The 19,367-nt window shown below is 45.9% G+C and overlaps 1 protein-coding gene across 2 annotated transcripts in view; it reads left to right on the top strand.

Annotated features, from left to right (window-relative positions):
- Window positions 1-1,804: 1,804 nt before the first annotated feature.
- Window positions 1,805-19,367, top strand: part of TOX3 (TOX high mobility group box family member 3) — a 121,653-nt gene continuing 104,090 nt past the window's right edge. The window contains exon 1 of one of the 2 annotated variants that reach the window (XM_070770558.1): window positions 1,805-2,159. In XM_070770558.1, the coding sequence (XP_070626659.1) occupies window positions 2,073-2,159 (87 nt within the window). In that variant the 5' untranslated portion in view covers window positions 1,805-2,072. The remainder of the gene's footprint in view (window positions 2,160-19,367) is intronic. The other variant, XM_070770557.1, reaches the window with a different exon arrangement.

The raw sequence follows: 19,367 nt of genomic DNA, 5'->3' as shown, positions 1-19,367 counted from the left end.
GCAACCCCGGGCTCTGATTGGTGGAAAAGGGCACAGGCGCCCAGTGGCCCGGAGAAAAGGCCTCCACTTCTGCGTTTCAAGAACCTGCTCGATGGGGTGTTGTCCTGATAATATCTCAGCTCACTGCCAATTTGTGCAACCCGCTGGGCCATTAGGGAGCGCCGCTGGGTTGTCAACGTTAAATGGAGACTCGGGAGAGGAGACCAAAGCTTTTTCAGGAGGGGGGATTGGAGTCAACCCTGCGACAATGTAAGCAGTTGTTCCTTTCCTGAATACACACCGCTCTCTCACGCTGTCTCCAAACACCTGACTCTGCTAAGAGAAGGGCAAATACACAAACTTTCGCCTAATTAAAGTTTATTTTTTCCTGCTTGGTTCCAGAAAGATAACATTGGGCAAAGGTACAGACACAAGGTGTCACCAAGCCAGGGAGAATAGACGAAACGGAGAGAAAGTCCTGTGATGCTTGTCCGAAAAACTTCAGTCTGTGGGCCAGCAAAGTGTGAACAGGGATGAAAGTGTGAGTGAGTGTCAGCTAAAATATTTGTAAATTTCTCCCTTCCGGTTAGTTTCTAGATAACCAAATTGGAGAGGGGGGCAAATCTCACAGCCTCTCCCTAACGTTCTCGTCTGCTATAAAATCCCTTTCCTTCTGCCAAGGCTGAGGGCCAAACTCTCAAATGAACCCGAAGCAAAGTGGAGCGTAGGGACGTGGGAGTGGGGTGTAAGATGCAGCTTAAAGAAAGAGAAAGAAAGGAAGAGGGGCTGGGAGAGTGCAGTGTGAGGAAGTCAATCACCCAGAACCTTTTAGGAAAATAGGGACATTTTCTCTCCTAGAGCAGTGAGTGATCCGCCTAGATCCAGTTACTCAAATGCCTTTCGAATATAAACAAGAGCAAAGAAAACACGAAGAGAAGCGACACGAGCCTGAACTCCGGAGCTTCAGGTCTGCCTACCTGTGAAAGGTCAGGCCCCCACCCCCTCCCCACAGGTGTACCCTGGCTCCCCGCTCTCGAGAGGTAATCGTGCAGGTGACCTGCTGGGCTAGGTACCTCTGAGAGGAAGGGGACACTCGCAGGGGAAGGCAGAGTGCCGTAGAGGGACCGGGGGACCCACGAGAAAGGAATGGGGGCGAGGAGTGGAAACCGAGGAAAAGAGCGGTGGTGGGAAGGGAGTGGACGGCGCGTGGATGCTGATGACTGCAGCCGGGGGACCCAGGGCAGCGGTGGTGGGAAAGGGGTCTGGAGGGCCACACCGGGCACCGGGCTGGCCGAAGCGGCCGAGGAAAGGAGGGGAGCGAGGAGCGCTCCGAGGCAGCGGGGACAAAGAGGACCGGAGAGGGAAGGGGGGCGCGGTGGGAAGAAGAGGGGCCCCGGAGAGGGGGAGACCGCCGGGCGGGCGACGGGGCGGGTGAGGGCTGCGCGAGGCGCAGGGTGAGCGGCGAGGGGCCGCGCGGGGCAGGGGCCGGCGGGGCGGGGTCCGCGCGCCCGGAGGCGGTCCGGGCCGAGAGCGCACCGGCGGGGCGGGCGGCGCGCCAGCTGCCCGCGGTGGGAGGGGCGGAGCGGCGGCAGCGCGGGGAGGGGACCGGCGGCGGAGGGAGGCAGGAGGGGGAGAAGGAGGGGAGGGGCCGGGCCCCTTGTCTCCGCGGCTCCTCTCCTCAGTCCGCCCGGGGAGGAGGAGGAGGAGCGCGGCCAGCCACCGCCGCCGCCGTCCCAGCCTCGCCCCGCGCACCTGAACTCGCCGCGCCGTCCCGGGCCCCCGCGCCGCACCCCGCGCCCCGGGCCCCCGGCCCGCGCGCAGCGCTGCCTCGGTGCCCCGGCGGGGCGCGTCCCCCGGGCCGCCTCCCGCTCTCCCGCGGTTCGCGTGGCCGCGCCTTTGTGTGCGGCGGCCGCGGCTCCCGGGCTCCTTCGGCTCCAGGTCGCTGCGCCCCTCCGGCCCCGCGTCCCGCGCGCCGCCCCCGGGACAACCCCGGCCCGGCGCCCCCCGACGGTGGATCTAGCGGCTTCGAGGAGGCGGGCACCGGCCCCGGCGAGCCCTAGTACCGGCCCCGCGGCCCCGGGCCCGGCTCAGGCATGGATGTGAGGTTCTACCCCGCGGCGGCCGGGGACCCCGCCGGCCTGGACTTCGCGCAGTGCCTGGGGTACTACGGCTACAGCAAGGTGACCGGGCCAGGCTGGGGCCGGGGGGCGGCGGGGCGGGGGCCATCTCTCCATCCCGGGCGCGCCCAGCTCTGCCTGCTGCACTTTTCTCTCCCTACTACACTCCTTTCCCTTTGCGCCTTCGTCTCTGTCCAACTCTCTCTCTCTACTCTTTCTGTCCCCTTCCCACCCCCCTTTTTGTCCCTCAGCCTGCGCTCCCCTTTCCCCTCCGCCTCTCCTCCCACTATCTCACTCCCCCACCCCCCACTCCGCCGACTCTCTTTGGCTGCCCCCAAAGAAGCAAGGAGCAGCCCAAGAACTGCAAGAGGGGACTGGCTTTGTTGTTGTTATTAGTAAACCCGATCGCAGGCTCCCTGAGTTTGGGGTGGAGGGGGGCAACTCAGGAGTCCTCGATCTCGTGGTCTGATGATCTCGCCACCCCCCTCCCAGTCCATCTCACCTCCCCCACGCCCCCGAGAGCTGGACTAGGGGCCGCTTAGCGAAGGAAAGGAACTAACTTTTGAGCGTGCCCTGGATGGGGGGAAGAGGGGGCCGGGAAGTGGTGGGACCCCCGCAGGTGGCCTTTGCTGCCCTCTCGCTGGGGCACTTTGGACCACGCAACGGAGGGGCCCGCTCTTCCCGGGTTAGCGCGAGTGGCTTCTCATCTTTCATTTTCTGGGGAGGGGTAAATTTGGCATTTCGGGGAGATCAGGGTTGGAGACCTCCACACCACGCCCTGGATCACCCCACCTCCTTCACCTCCCCCTGCGCCAACTTTGAGGACCGAGCATTTCAGGTGGCGGAAGGTGGATCTCACGGAAGGGCAGCTGGCGCCGCGCGGAGCGGAGAGTCCGTGCGGGAGCCGGAGTCCTTGGGCCAGGGCAGCGCGGACTCGCGTTCTCCATCCTTCCTGAAGCCCCCAAGGCCAAGCTTTGGAGGAAACATCACCCCGAGGGCGATATTCAGAGAAAGAGCTGTGCCTTTTGAATGTGGTTTTTCTTTCTCCTTCCCACCCCTGCTCCTCCCTCCCCCACCCCCACCCCCCTTTTTCTTTCAAATCTCAGTTTGTTTATGATTGCTTGGATAACAGAGGAGGAAATAAAGAGCCTGCAGAAAGAAAGATGCTATACAAAAGTAATGAGTACATAGCAGGAAGAAGGGGAATTGTATCGAGGGAGGAACGGTTTGCAGTGCCCCGTGGCTGATGGAGGCTTCTGTCCTTCTCTATTTGTTTATACTCCCATCCGATCGCAACTCCAGTGCTGAAGTTCGTGAAAGACCATCAAGGTCTCTCTCCGTCACGCTTGTCCCCTATGTCGTCATCGTCCAGCTCTGCGCCTGGCACTGAGGGGCCTCCCAGCAAGTAGAGAAGGAAGGGACACTATTCAGTGTGTTTTAACGCTTTGGTGATGCGAGGGCGAGGCGGGGGCATTCAAGCTCTCCAAATTCCTGAGCTTTGAAAGAGAAGCAACAAAAAGCCCACCGAGGTAGCCAGAGTTACCGTTTAGTTTCTGTCCTCTGATTTTGGATTTACTCAGGTTATTCAATGCTTTAAAAAGTCCCCCATGTATGCTCAGTTAGGGACTCAGGCAGCCTAATTAAGTATGTAGTGTATCTGAGAATCCACCTAATTGTTCCAGTGGGGTATTGTCTCCTTACAACTTAGCCTTGTGTATGCAAGCCTTGTCTAACTGGGCAGGCTCTTATTTTTGGAAGCCATTACCTTTCCTAATGTAACTACTTCTTTCTCTGATTTAAGATCAGCAACACTCCAATGACACCAAAATAGAAACCTTTTGTACTAATCCAGTCACTGCAATGCGTGGCAAATCTCTGTTCACTAGGATCCCAAGGGTACTTCAAGGGACCAGAGGAAATTGTGGGTGTTTCGTGTGTGTCTCTTTTTATTTTTTGAGAAAGGCTATTTGGAGTCAATTTAAACTCAGAACATTTTTTATTTCAGGGAGGGTCTAGAAAGCTTAAAAACAGACAATATTTATTGAAATGCTTGTTCACCTTCAGGAGTAGGGACGCAAGTTGGATTGCTGTCATATTTTCTTAAAGCAGCTGTTTGCCTGAAATAACTCGGTTTCATAGTAATTCTGCAATCTGTCATCTTAAGTGCTCTGTGTACCCAACTTATGAAAGTTAGCACTTAATATTGGTACAAATCAGATTGCCCTTATTTTAAGGGATGTTTGCATTTCATTCCTTGCAGATAAAAATACAAAAATCTTTCAATTGAGCCACGATACTATATTTTCCTACTCTTCATTTCATAAGTGAACAACCCAACTCTATTCCCTGTAATTTTTCTTTATGGAGAGAATGAAGGAGAAGAGGAAGTATTAACTTCATGGGTATAAAACAGCAAGTGCTAATTAAAGGTTTATAGCACTTCGTTTCATAGCTAACTTGTGTGTCTGAAGTGGCATTATTCAATACAGATTTATATTGAAAATGTAAAAACTAGCAGACAAAGGCATGCATTTATTTTATTTGAAAACACCTGTAATTATTAATCTCCAAAGACTTTAACTTTTAATCATATATATTATCTTTCTGGATGGGAAATGATGGCTTTCTAAGAAAGTCTGTTTCTGCCCTTTCTTGTTTTAACGACCATCTGGGAAACTTTAGAAGAAATACAGAGCCCTCTGCTTCAGGCTTAACAAGTGCAAAGTTAGCGCTTATCTTTAAATTTATTTACAAACCGTGAATAATAGGGTTTCATTCATTTCTCTCTTTAACAAATGACTAGAGTCCTTTGTATAAATTATATCATGTGCATTACCTTTACATTCTGTGAGTATATGGATCCTTTTTAAATGTCAGCGATCATGAAAGTGTGTAACTCTGTCTATGGAGAATGGATGAAAGAGTTTTGAGGGTTCAAAAGTCATTGCAAGTAGGAGAATAACTTCAAATAAAATATAGCCAGGATCATTAAAATCAGTTAATAATTCATGAACCAGCCACTGATGTATAAACTTAAAGTCATCTCTATTTCCTCAGGGCTAATTTCCATTTTAATTTCAAGTGGAAAATCTATTGTTTGAGCATTTCTTTTTCTGATGCAGCTAACAAATTAAACTAACACCTATATATATTTTTTTGAAAAAGGCCTTATCTTACTCAAGTGAATTAATGACCCATTGTCTATATATCTGGGTTTTTTTCTTTCTCCGGGTTCAATTTGTCTTCACCAGTAAGAAGATAATATGCAACATATCCATCAGCATGTTCAGAAGTCTGTTCCCCCTAAATAAACTGTTGTTATTTAACGTGGGTGTAAGCAAGATAAAATCACACTGTGGGTTAATAATGAACTTGGACCCAACTCTAGTTACTTTTCTGCATGTTCTTAGGGCTTCCCTGCCCCCTTTCAAAATACCGCTATTGACTTCTTACCCTAGGTAGAATGGTCCTAACTGTTGTAACTCTATAGTCCCAAACATTCCTTTCTAATTACTATATGTGTTATTGATCACTCTGCTTAATTAAGACGCTCTGATGTGAACTCTTTTCCTCCACCTCACGGGCTTCTTCCTTACCTAGCTTGAAGAGTAGGACCTGAAGGGTGATTTGTCATTGGTCTATATCGGTGGAGACCATGGTTTAAATTGAGAACATATTGAGAGGGCAGGGGCGTATGACTGAAACTCTCTTTAAGTTAATATCTTGCACTAGCATAAGAACTCATGATTTCATTTATAGGTTCTAGAGTATGGGAGTATTGAACTTTGAGAGCAGATTGAGAGATTTTTCATGTCAGGTATTTAAATAAGATGTGGAAACCACATTGTGAAGGAAATAAATTGTTTCTAAGGAACTTAAAGCAGGGGTCATAAACACAAAATGTCAATAGGGACATCTGGTTAACCTTCATGAAGCCAGGTGTTCTGGTTAAGTGGAGAGCATGCCCCATTGAAAGGGGTGCCTTGCTCAGCATTATTAGATTTTTGTCATGCCAACATTTGACCCAGTATCTCCATATTCTGCATTTCTTTTTTTTCAAGAGAATGATAATCTGTTTGTTTTTTTTTTTATGGGAAATAGCCTGAATTTTAAATACTGCAAATTAACAAACAATTGAAATCATTATGTAGTACTCTGAAGCATGCTCAACTTTTGTCTTGACAAACTCATAGGCAGATGAGAGTTCAAAATATCATTTTTTAATGTCATTTCTAGTTTATGTTCAGCTCTGTGGGCAGTTCTACTGCAGTGCTCACCTACATGGATTGTTTATTTGAGTGAGTGGGGGATTAATCTAATCGTTTGGATTCTATCATTTGTTACTTTCATTGTCTCAAACCAATGGAATAGTTGTTATAGACCAGCATTTGGCAAACTGTATCCTGCAGGTCACATCTGGCCCCTTGACTGTTCTGCTGTGGTCTGCAAGTTAAGGTTGGTCTTTGCATTTTTAAATGGTTGAAAGAATTTGAAAGAAGTATAATATTGGATTGGCCAGAAGTTCGTTTGGGTTTTAAGTAAATTGGTACAGAAAGTCCCAAGTGAGCTTTTTGGCCAACCCAATATTTTGTGACTGTGAAAACTACATGAAATTGACTTTCGTGTTCCATAAATAAAGTTTTATCGAAACACAGCCCCACTCATTTGTTTACATCTTATCTGGGAGGTGGGCTGCTTTGATGCCGCAGTGGCAGAGATGAGTCATGGTGACAAAGACTGCATGGTTTGCAAAGCCTGAAGCATTTGCTGTTTGCCCCTTTATAGAGAAAGGTTGCCAACCCCTGTTCTAGATAATTAGTCCACTGATGGTGCCGTAATCTTCCTGTGTTCCAAGCCAAGGCAGCAGAAAGGAAATCAAGCTGGTCTAACTGGAAAGATGTCTATCTCAGAGAATGTTTCTGGAAATGGTTCTAGAACAGTGGGGTCTCAGCCCTGCCTTCGGTCATGGTTATGTAGGAGGAAGCTTGTAGAAGATACTGAAACTTAGCCTTACCCTGCTGCTGCAGCTAAGTCGCTTCAGTTGTGTCCGACTCTGTGCGACCCCATAGACAGCAGCCCGTCAGGCTCCCCCTTCCCTGGGATTCTCCAGGCAAGAACACTGGAGTGGGTTGCCATTTCCTTCTCCAATGCATGAAAGTGAAAAGTGAAAGTGAAGTCGCTCAGTCGTGTCCGACTCTTAGCGACCCTATGGACTGCAGCCCACCAGGCCCCTCCGTCCATGGGATTTTCCAGGCAAAAGTACTGGAGTGGGATGCCATCACCTTCTCCGAGCCTTACCCTAGAGTAGGTCAATAAGAATCTCTGGGAATGGGATCTCGGCAGCAGCATTTAAAAGCTCCTCAGGTGATTCTAATGTGCAGCCATGGTTGGAAGCTTTATTTTAGGCTGAGGATCCTGGAGTGAGTAGTGTCAAGGGGCAGTAAAACTGGGTGTGAAGTTTGTGATTGCTATAAAGAAGATAAGACCTAGGGCAGAATGGTTGGTTCCAGGTGGGCACTCAGGGTCTTCTGAGGACCTTGGCAATGCCTCAGTCATATCGGTCTGGGCTCCCCTCCACGTCCTCCATTTAATATAATATGATGTAATACCATATCTCAGTTGCTATTGATGAGGTGGTTTGTGTTTGTATTTTGTAGACATTTAATTAAGCATCTATTTGTTTTAATTTTATGATGTGTGTCTGTGTGCACATGTGTGTGTGTGCTGTGTGGCCAATTATTTTTTTTCTCATATTTTGAACATTTTTATAGGCCCCCAAGAGGCTTGGAGTTCTAGGTGTCCAGGCTGTGGTGACTAATGAATAAAGTGATCCTGCTGACAGTAACTAGATGTCCATACCCCTCACCCCGCCACCCGCATTTTGCCGTCCCAAACAGTGGAGTGTTGATGAGCACCCTGTGCTCAGTGGAGCCTAACATAGTTAGCCAAAGAGTATTAATTTCAGTCATTTCAGGTGAAGCCAACAGTTGTCTGTGTCCACAGCATTCAAAGTGCGTGTGGATATTGCAAGAACTTTCTATTCCAGATCACAAACTGTCAGGGGAATGCTGAATCCACTTGAGGACTGGTTTTGTTTACTTTGCACCAGTATTTTTTAAAAAGAAACGAGCTGTATGCTTCTCAAAGTCTTTGCATATAAATCTGGATTCCCAGCTTTTCCCTCCTCATAAACCTGGCAGTACTAGACCTGTACCCTCTTGGCATCATCTCTTGTTGCCCTGATTCAGACAACCATGCATTCCACCGTTCACCATGGTCCTTTCCTCTCTCTCTTCCTCATACTTAGACCTCGGTAAATCTCTGAGGTCCCAGGAGGCTTCAAGTTTGAAAACTTTGATTAGAAAGAGATGAAATTAAGCGAGCATCAAATGATGCCCAGACCTAGTGAAATGAGGTCACTGTCATTAGAGAAGTGTTCCTTATGGTATGTAGGAGAGTAGATTAAATGGAAAAGAGTGATCATATTATAGAGCAGTGTTTGTTAAACTTTAGCATGTACGGTGATCACCTAGAATGCTTTTTATAACACAGACTGTTGGACTTTACCCCTAGAGATTCTGTAGCATCGGTCTGGGGTGGGGCTGCCAAGTGATGATGTCATGCTGTGAGTAGCATGGCATGGAGGGTGTTAAGTGGTAAGGGAAAGAGTTTGTTCTGTGTACGTTTATGGGTTAGAATGCTTTGGGCTGCAGGGAATAGAATACCCAGCAAACAGTGGCATCACCCATAAGGACACTGGTTTACTTGTAAGCCTTTAGGTGGGCCATCTCTGGCTGTTTTGGATGGTTCAGTCATGTCTTCCCTGGTGGCTCAGATGGTAAAGAATCCGCCTGCAGTGTGGAATACCTGGGTTCTATCCCTGGATTGGGAAGAGCCCCTGGAGAAGGGCATGACAACCCACTGCAGTATTCTTACCTGGAGAATCCCATGGACAGAGAAGCCTGGTGGGCTACAGTCCATGGGGTCGCAAAGAGACGGAGACAACTGAGTGACCAAGCACAGTACAGTCATGTCTTCAAGAAACCTGTTTGCTTTTCTTTTTATTCTGCCATCCTTGGGAGTTTCAACAGTCTCCTCATGGTCACAGGGTGGCTGCTGTAGCTCTTGGCATCACATGCTCACATGATATCATGCAAAATGAGAAACAGAATAGCGATGTGGTGGGAGTGGTAGCAAAGGAGCACTTTCTCCTCCTATACATCTCTTAGGAACACAAAGTGGGGAAAATGGGGTGGGAGATTGGGATGGACATATACACACGGCTATTTGTAAAATAGATAGCTGATGAGAACCTCCTGTATAGCACAGGGAACTCTACTCAGTGCTCTGTGGTGACCTAAGTGGGAAGGAGATTCGCAAAAGAGGGAATATATGTATATACATGGCTTCCCAGGTGGCTCAGTGGTTAAGAATCTGCCTGCCCATGCAGTAGGTGCAAGAGCTGCAGGTTCGATCCCTGGGTCGGGAAGATCCCCTGGAGGAGGAAATGGCAACCCACTTCAGTGTTCTTGCCTGAAAAATTCCATGGACAGAGGAACCTGGTGGGTAGGCTACCATCCATGGGGTTGCAAAGAATCAGACATAACTGAGCACATGTGTACGTACTCTGGCTGATTCACTTTGCTGTACAGCAGAAACTAATACAGCATTGTAAAGCAACTGTACTCCAATAATTTTTTTTTTAAAGAATAGCTTTCTTGATAACAGTTCCACTAAACTCTTTTGACTTATTGATCAGAAATGGATCACATGTCCACCCTAGATCCGTCATTGGCAAATAGATTGCTGTGATCAACCAATCCCATGTCATCCCCTGGGGCTGGGCACATGTCATATGAGCATAATGAATGTTATGCTCCATTAGCAAGGAGGAAGGCTGTTGGAAAGACACCTGTGTCTACTGTGGGGCACATCTGAACAATTTTGAGAGGACTGGCGGTGTGGGTGGGGTTGCCCTGTGTGAAGATGGCTCCGATTCTTTCGTGTGGGATCTGAGAAGAGGTTGTGAGGGTGGGGGCAGGGAGGAAGGATTTGAGCTAAGGAGAGGTGGGTATGGATGTGAAGGAGAGAGGCAGGGAACAGAGCATCTCTGTAGCTTAGGAAGGAGAAAAGGAGGCAGAGTGTTTGAACTTGGGACCTGAGTGAACGTTGACCTCAAACAGAAGCAGAGAGGCCAAAGGAGGAGCTGGTGTTGAAGGACAGATGGAGCTGATTGAGGATGTTTTGCTGGAACATTCCCACAGAGATATCAAGTAGGTGCCCTGGAACCTGCCAGTGCCCTGGAACTCAGAGACAGAGAGAGATCGGGGCTGAAGGACCAAAGTTGAGGTCTTCCTCCATGTGATAAAGCACTGCAAATGCAAGTGACTCCTCTAAATGTAAGGAGACAGGGGTGCAAGGATATGCACTTAATCAAGAGGGTTGGCTGATGCGGTATTTGTTAATTCAGCTTCCCAGTTAGGGAGGTGGTATTTTAGGACATGACATGTGAAACTCAGAAAATTTGGAAATCTTGCTCTACCATTACAACTATGATACAAAAAAGGAGTGTGAGTGTGTGATGGTATATTTTTTCTATCTGAACAGTCATTTGGAAAGAAGCATCCTTAAATAGTGGTCATCAACTGGGAATGATGCAAAATTTGTAACACTTTATGTTACAACCACGTCAGCCACTTTTGAATTAAAATATTTCATGTGTTTTTCTTGATGTAAGAGGTACAAGTTCAAATTGGATTTTGTGACGTGTTAATGATGGCATTAGTATCTTAGGGAATCTGTTTTGAGTGTGGTTGATGAGGAAAGACAGGATTTCAGCTAAGTATGCCTATAAATTCAATATATTTTACAGGTGGATTCAGCACTCTTTACAAAACTGTTAAAATATAAGAAATAGAGGCTTTTATTCAAGGTCTGCATGAGCTTCTGACAGATTTTATTTTCTCTCTCTGTAGTAGATCATTTTATGTTCTTTGTTTCCTAGGTTTGTATCTTAATCCCTTCCTTTGGGAGGCCACGTTCTTTTAAATATGTTCCATGCGTGTGTAAAACCCATGAGCCATTGGAAAATGGCCCTTCTTGTAGGACTAACATTCTGTCTTTAATCTTAATTTAATTTTACTTTGTTTATAAAAGAATACTTTTAATGTCTTCATAATCCTGAAGTTAAACAAATTGGCCGATATCAAGAAGTGTTTGGATTTCACTCTAAATACTATCTGAATGATGTAGATTCATTCTTTTAGAGGAACTAGATTTTAAGGTGGGCCCTTCTATTCCAGCGCTTGCAAGTTTAATGTGGCCTTTGCTACACTAACTATAAATTGTTTATATAAAAGAATTATGTTAAATATTGTAACGGAAGTGAGTTCTCAACATATGTTAAATTGGTATAGTAGAACTATACCGTATTATGAGATTTTCCAGCAGTTTCTACAGCTAATTTGTAATGAGCAAGGGATTTTGATGTGCCATAGAATAACAGAAGTTTTCCACTTTCTTTTAAAAATCTTCTAGATATAGGAAGTAGAAGTCCCAAATGCTGACCTGCAGAAAACTTATATTAAATATGTATGTTTGACTTGAAACTTTTTTTTTTTTTTGGAAAAAAGGATGAGTTAAATTTAGAACTATAGAGTACTCATAAAGAATAGTAGTAGATCTGTTTTGTAATCTTTTATGCTTGTCTTCGGGCTTCCCAGTTGGCACTAGTGGTAAAGAATCCGCCTGCCAGTGATAGAGATGTAAAAGATATGGGTTCGATCCCTGAGTAAGGAAGATTCTCTGGAGGAGGGCATGGCAACCCACTCCAGTGTTCTTTCATGGAGACTCCCACGGACAGAGGAGCCTGGTGGGCTACTGTCCATAGGGTTGCAAAGAGTCAGACATGACTGAAGCAACTTAGCACTCATGCATGCCTGTCTTCAGGGAGAAACCCAACTCTTATTATTTGGCTTACACAAAAAATTCTAGCAGTGTTTAATGGAGAAACCATCAAAACTGTTGTACAGGTAAAACTTCTTTTGAATCCAAGTAGGGAAAATCCTCAAACTGAGTTAAATAGAAAAAGGGTTGTAAGTTGCTTCAGGCATAGCTGGATCCAGGTGTTCCAAAGGGAAGCTGTCAAGGCTCTTTTATATTAGTTCTGTTTCATCTGTTTGGCTTCTTTCTCAGTCAGGTTATACTCAGATGGTGGAAAGATGTCCAGTAACAGCTGCAAGTCACACCTGCACAGCCTTCCCAAGAGGAAACAATTCTCTTCCCCACTTGTCTTAGTACCTGGTGTGCATCAAGTCTCATTGGACAGAATTGGGTCACGTGCCCAGGCCCAGTGTCACATACCCATCTTAGAATCAGAGGTGTGTACTGGCAGCCCCCACAGAAACCAGATGAGCCAAGAGTCATGGTACCATGGTACATGGTACAATGGAGCAATGGTACCTCAGAGGGACAGCAAAACACTGATGTCACAGTGAAAGGAAGCAGATGTGTGGTATTAAAAAAAGAGGGAAAAAATCCATTTAGACTGCTAAATGAAGTGAAGCTTGATGCTTTTGAAGAATTTTGAAGATTTGAGTTGTTCATGTTTCTTGTTCTTTGTGGAAACCAGAGATAGCCTGTGCCTATTCGTTGTTACCTGTTATGCATTTATTAGGAATCCACTTCTTATGAGGGCCTATTAGATGTGGTCTGCCTTTGAGAAACCTCTCGTTTGGTGGGAGAGCAGGTGTTTATAAGTGAGTGTTCAGGAAATACAAGTGTATGTGTGAGTGTGTCAATATGGGTACATGGGGAGATATTCTAGACAGAGGCCAGTGGTTGGTTTGGTAAAGTGAAGTCACTCAGTCGTATTCGACTCTTTGTGACCCCATGGACTGTAGCCTATCAGGCTCCTCCATCCATGGGATTTTCCAGGCAAGAGTGCTGGAGTGGATTGCCATTTCCTTCTCCAGGGGATCTTCCAAGTGTTCCAGAAATGGTCAAGGAAGGGGAAACTTTGATGCAGGTAAAGAAGAACCTGTGAGTTAGGGTTTGCTTGCAAGTAACAGGGAAAAAAAATCTTGAGGGCACCCCCCGCCCCCACCCCCAGTAATTAAAAGATGCTTGCTCATTGGAAGAAAAGTTATGACAAAGCTAGACAGCATATAAAGAGCAGAGACATTACTTTGCTGACAAAGGTCCATATAGTCAAAGCTATGGTGTTTCCAGTAGTCATGTACAGATGTGAGAATTGGACCATAAAGAAGGCTGAGCACTGAAGAACTGATGCTTTTGAACGGTGGTGTTGGAGAAGACTCGTGAGAGTTCCTTGGAGATCAAACCAGTCAGTCCTATAGGAAATCAGTCCTGAGTATTCATTGACAGGCCTGATGCTGAAGCTGAAGCTCCAATACTTTGGCCACCTGATGTGAAGAGCCGATTCATTAGAAAAGACCAGAATGCTGGGAAGGATTGAAGTCAGGAGGAGAAAAGGATGTCAGAGGATGAGATGGTAGGATGGCATTGTTGACTCAATGGACATGAATTTGAACAAGCTCTGGGAGATGGGGAAGGACAGGGAAGCCTCAGACACGACTGAGCAACTGAACAACAACAGCTATGGTTAGCAGTCTCTGCTCTCACTGCTGGGGGCCTGGATTTGACCCCTGGTCAAGGAACTAAAATCCCCACAAGCAGTGAAGTGTGGCCAAAATATAAAACAAAACAAGCAAAACACAAAACCTTAAAAAAACCACTTGAGAAGCAGTGCTTAAGTGAGGTAGATTTTCTCTTGTCCCTGATGAAGACTAGAGGTAAGTAGTACAGGGCTACTATGGGGGCTTCCTAAACGTCTGAGACCCAAGCTTACCTCCAACTTTCACATGCCCCTTGAACTTATGGTTCAAGGTGGAGGGCCCGTCATCCTCATGGTCCAACCAGCAGGAAGGAAATGCGGTCAAGGGAGGTTTCCAGAGGCTGCCACAGGACACTTGCTTATTCCTCACTGGCCAGAGCTGAGACACAAGGCCACGCCTATCAGTGCAAGTTTGTGGCTGGCCGTGTGCCCAGGCAGACACTCAGGTACTGAGGAAGCAGGCATGAGTGCCTGTGAGTGTGGTCTGAGGAACCTTTTCCGGTTATCTCCAAGTACAAACTGTGATGTTGTGTTTTACTTCATTCAATATTTTAGCTTTTATTTGCCCCTTAGAGGGTCCTCTTTTAGTGAAAGAGATACACCATGCTATCTTTTCAATCCTTTCTTCAGCTTTGGGGTTTTATTTTGGGCCAGCTTAAAATACACGATGATTGATCTTCTTTGCGGGAGCTGCAAATTCAGTGTCCTGACGTTAATTGATTACCTATATTTTAGGTCCAAATTTCTTTTCTTTTCGAAATACCTCTTGAATTTTTACACTATCATTTCTCAAGTCCAAACTCGTGGTAACAGAGTTTTATGCAGAAGTCAATCTTTAGTTGCATTTTTAAATGAGATTGTTTTTCAATGGACATGCTTCCTCTTTGATCAAACCCAGTTTACTTCTAACTCATCATATCCATATGTCCACCGAATCATCTTCCCCAGAAGCCTATGGTTCTCTTTGCCCTTTCTCCTCACTTAACCCCCTGAAGCTCCTGGTCCCTTTAGTTAACCTTTGACCACTGCAAAGCCAAGGCATCCCTCCCCACCATGCTTCCTCAGCCCCCTCCCCTTTTGCCATGTAGGCTTTGTCAGCCTTTGCCCAACCCTATTTCTCCACTTTAGGGTAACTGAGAACTGTGGCCATTTTCCCTACTAAAATAAAACTGTCTGAGTGTGCCTGAGTCCTTTTGTTCATCTGTTTATTCTCTTGGACATTTTCCAAATGGAGAGCCCAAGGGCTCCCCACTCTTTTCAAGTCACAGTCAGACAAGCTTTCCCCTCAGTCTTAGAAGTGAACTCTCAGCTTTCACTTCACAGGAACGTTGATATTATCTGCTGGGAATTGCTCTGCTGTCATCCCCACTTGTGTAGGAACCACTTCTCTCTTTCATCCAGACCCAGAGGAGAGCAGTTTCTACTCTTGGGGGGAAATCCCCACCACCCCATCCCCACCCCCGTAACAATGCCACTCCTTTTCTGACTGTTAAATATTCTTGATTCTGCAGACAACTCCCGTCTTTCCTGTCTGGTTCCTGTCTACTTTCAAATGTGCCTAGATGTCCTCTGACCTCCACTACATGCACTTCAGATTTTTCCACCTTCAGTTTGTTGAGGGCCACCTCACTTGTCATAATTTTGGCTGTCTCCTCAGTCCATCCATGGGCTTCCTTGGTGGCTCAGATGGTAAAGAATCTGCCTGCAATGTAGGAGACCTGGGTTCGATCCCTGGGTGGGGAAGATCTCCTGGAGAAGGGAATGACTACCCACTCCAGTATTCTGGCCCAGAAAATTCCATGGACAGAGAAGTCTGGAGGGCTACAATCTGTGGGGTTGCAGAGTCAGACAGGACTGAACAACTAACACACACACGTTATAATACGTGTCTCCGTTCAACTCACTTTTCTCCCTTACATAAATTAATGGTAAATGAAGACTATCACCAGTGGAAAACCCTATCACTTCCCAGACTTAGAGGAAAATCCTAAAGATAAACACCAGGGGAGTAAACAGTATTCTGGAAAGCTCACAGGAGACCTTGTTGGCCTCAGGCTCTGCTGTCTGTCTGTTGAAAAGGAGGATTTGCAAGTGTTAGCGAGGTGTGGAAGCTGTGTTAGTACCAAACGGAGATGCTGCCTTTGATTTTATCTGGGGTCTTGAAAGGGAGTTCAAAACAGAAGGACTTTCTCAAGATGTGATTAAACATTCTTTCTTCCTTGTCTGTAGACCTCGAAGAGCAGTGCTTCTCAAACTGAGATGTGCATGCAGGTCAGCTGGGGGTTGGGATAAAATGCAGATCAGTGGGTCTGGGGGGTGCGGGAGGGTTGGCATTGCTAACCTGTTGCTGCTGGGTCCCGGCCACTCTGGTAGTTGTGAGTCGAGAAAGGACCATCTTCATTGACACTTATCTGACTCCCTGTTTTTTAACATCTCTCTACACCGTTGCTCAGACTGGAAATGTCTACCTAGAGTTCCATGTCTTTCTTACTCCCAGGCCCTTCTCAACACACTGCAGTTTGCTTCTGTTTCTCCTTGTATTTATTGACACTGTCTTTTCCCTCTTCTGTGAGCTCTGCCTTGCCCAGGGAGACTTCGTTCGTTCTTGCAAGAACATGGAGTGGCAACTTTAGGTGAGATCCTACTTTAAGCCCTGGGGCTATGCTTTTCTGATGGCTCCTTGAAATCTCCTGTCTCTACCCCTACCCTTCTATCTCCTGTGACCTTCCTTGTCTCTGGTCCCCAAATACAGTGCATTTGGGTCCTTCTGCTCTTTTGTCCTGTCTGCTTTCTCTCCTCTTCCCAGACAGTGGAAATGTCCTCCCAAAACTTGTCTCCTTGCTCTTTTGCCCCTGTATGTTTTCCCCCACTTCATGTGCAGGTCTTGTCGTCTGCCTTTCGCTGTTCTCTCTCTGATGTTGTTTGTATCAGATATCTATTGCCGTGTAACAAATTAAACCTTGTGGCTTGAAACAAAAAACAGGTTTCCCTTGGGATTCTGCTAGTCTGCAAGTTAGGCTGGATCCAGAGGCACAGTTATTCTATTTTTAAATTTATTTACTCTAATTGGAGGATAATTGCTCTACAGTATGGCACAGTTATTCTTACTTAGCTGGGTTCCCTTATGTGTTTGTGATTGATGGCAGGTCGGCTAGGAGGCTCTGCTTCTGGAGGTTGGCTGACTGTCTGCTGGGGGTCCTCGCTTCTCCTGCAAGCGCATGTAGTCTCTCCCCTCTGGCAAGCCAAATTGTACACAGGAGTCTGGATGGCAGCATTTTAAGAAGTTCAAAGAACCCTTGAGTTCAGGCTCAGAAACTCTTCCTTCTTGCACATTCTACTGCTCAAAGCCAGCTTCAAGGGGAGAAGTAGATTCCATTTCTTGAAAGGAACTATTGCAAATTCACATGACAAAGGCGTGTGGATACAGGGAGATGTGGGGCTTTTTTTTTTTGCAGTCTACCCCCCCAAGGCCTCAAATCTTCATCTCTGGCTTCATATGCATTTCTCATCTCCTACATGGCAGCTCTCTAGAAGATATTACCACTTCCCCGTCTGCCATCTATTCAAATCCAACATAAGCCATATGGCCACCTGCATCCCTCTTCCCCTGAAGCTCCCCTTCACATTTTCACCATTTCTCTCAGTGCCCTCACTATTTTCAGATACAAAAAATTAATCATGATTACTTGGCCCCTTTCATTCCTTTAGGGCAATAACTCTTCATAGTGTCTTCATTTTTCTTCTCATGCACTCTTTTGCATCTTTCTTCTTTCTTTCCATTGCCAGCATCCTAGCCCAGGCCTCTGTCATAACCCAAGGCTCCTCACCAACTCGGTATTCTCTAAATTTCTCCCACCTGCAGCTGAGTCTGTGCTCCACTTTGATTTGATCCTCAAAAGGATATTAGTCTAAGCATCATTCTCCTTCTACAAGCACTTCCAGTGGCTCATCTTTGTGTATACCAGTGCTTTCTCAGCCTTGCCACCTCTTTTTGGCCATATCTATACATCACTGATATTATTTATTAAATATTTTGTGGACTTCACTAGCAGTCCAGTGGTTAAGACTTTACCTTCGGGTGCAGGGGGTGTGGGTTTGATCCCTGGTCAGAAAACTAACATCCCACATGCCTTGAGGCCAAAAACGGAAACATAAACAATAAGAGCAATATTGTAACAAATTTGATAAAGACTTTAAAAATAGCTTACATCAAAAAATTTAAAAAAATTGTTTTTTACATTGGTTCACTTTTTATTTTATATCACTATTGCATAACGCAATCTTGTATTGCTTGCAATATGTAAAAATTAGCCATACAATAAATGCAAAACTGTTAATATTTTTAAAACACTTATTTATATATCTATTAAATTAATCCATTTATGCATAATAGATATTGGGAGTATTGGCCTACTGGCTAAATTGCTTTGTCCTCAACTTGACATTGAAGACCCTTCATATCTAGTACCAAAGTTAACCACATTAAGGAAAAATAAAATTCCTTAGAAAAGATTATTGAATTTTATTAAGGATCATTACAGTGGCTATAGATCAGCGTCACAAAGTAGGATTGCCTGTCTTAATATTTTTGTGCATTATTTAGATATATCAGTTGTTTTGAACATATTAATTTGAATTAGCTATTTTTCCTGGCCTTCAAAGCTCTGCTGTTCATACTTACGTTCTTGGTGGCATAATAGTCTTGTTCTGTGTGCATTAATAATTTTTCAAATATTATCTCCAGTTCTGACTTTGGCTTGACAGGTTTCCAGCTGCCAGTGGGCTAAAATTTTGTACTACATATTCCCTTATTCATGGCTTGTCTTAATTCTAGATTCCTGGGAAAGACTTTAGTTGTGATGTATACCATTGTGATCATCTGAAAAGTCACCTCATTGTTAGACACTTTGAAAACACTGATGTTTGAGCAGATGCAAGATGGGGGGTTGTAGTTGGCACTCACCTGCCTTCCCCACGACTTTTGAACCTGTGTGTTTATTAGGGTAAAACTGGTGGAAGTTCAGGGCAGAAACCAAGTGAAGGAAAACCAAGTCAGTTTAAAGGGATTCGGATAGACTTATATGGACAACAGGAGGCAAGAGAGACAGTGGTTGAGAGTGATCCAGAAGACTCATATCTAGAGACAAAAACGATGTCCAGATGTGGGGAGGAAAAAGAAAAGGGTATTTTTTTTTTTAAAGAGGCCAGTTCAACCTTAAGTTAACTGATAACTTTTGGACTATAGTCAACACCTTATTCGGAGAAGGCAATGGCACCCCACTCCAGTACTCTTGCCTGGAGAATCCCATGGGCGGGGGAGCCTGGTGGGCTGCAGTCCATGGGGTCGCTTAGAGTTGGACACAACTGAGTGACTTCATTTTCACTTTTCACTTTCATGCATTGGAGAAGGAAATGGCAACCCACTCCAGTGTTCTTGCCTGGAGAATCCGAGGGACGGGGGAGCCTGGTGGGCTGCCGACTGTGGGGTCGCACAGAGTCAGACACGACTGAAGCGACTTAGCAGCAGCAGCAGCAGCAACACCTTATTGCTTGACTACTAAAATTTCCCAGTGAAATGTAACCCACATGTGAGAACTCAACTTTCGGGGAAATGTTTTTCTGATGATAAATTTGGC

This window comes from Bos indicus, chromosome 18 (genome assembly GCF_029378745.1).
Source record: "Bos indicus isolate NIAB-ARS_2022 breed Sahiwal x Tharparkar chromosome 18, NIAB-ARS_B.indTharparkar_mat_pri_1.0, whole genome shotgun sequence".
NCBI lineage: Eukaryota > Metazoa > Chordata > Mammalia > Artiodactyla > Bovidae > Bos > Bos indicus.
Note: the sequence above shows the minus strand (reverse complement) of the source record. Positions and strands in the feature narration are given on the sequence as shown.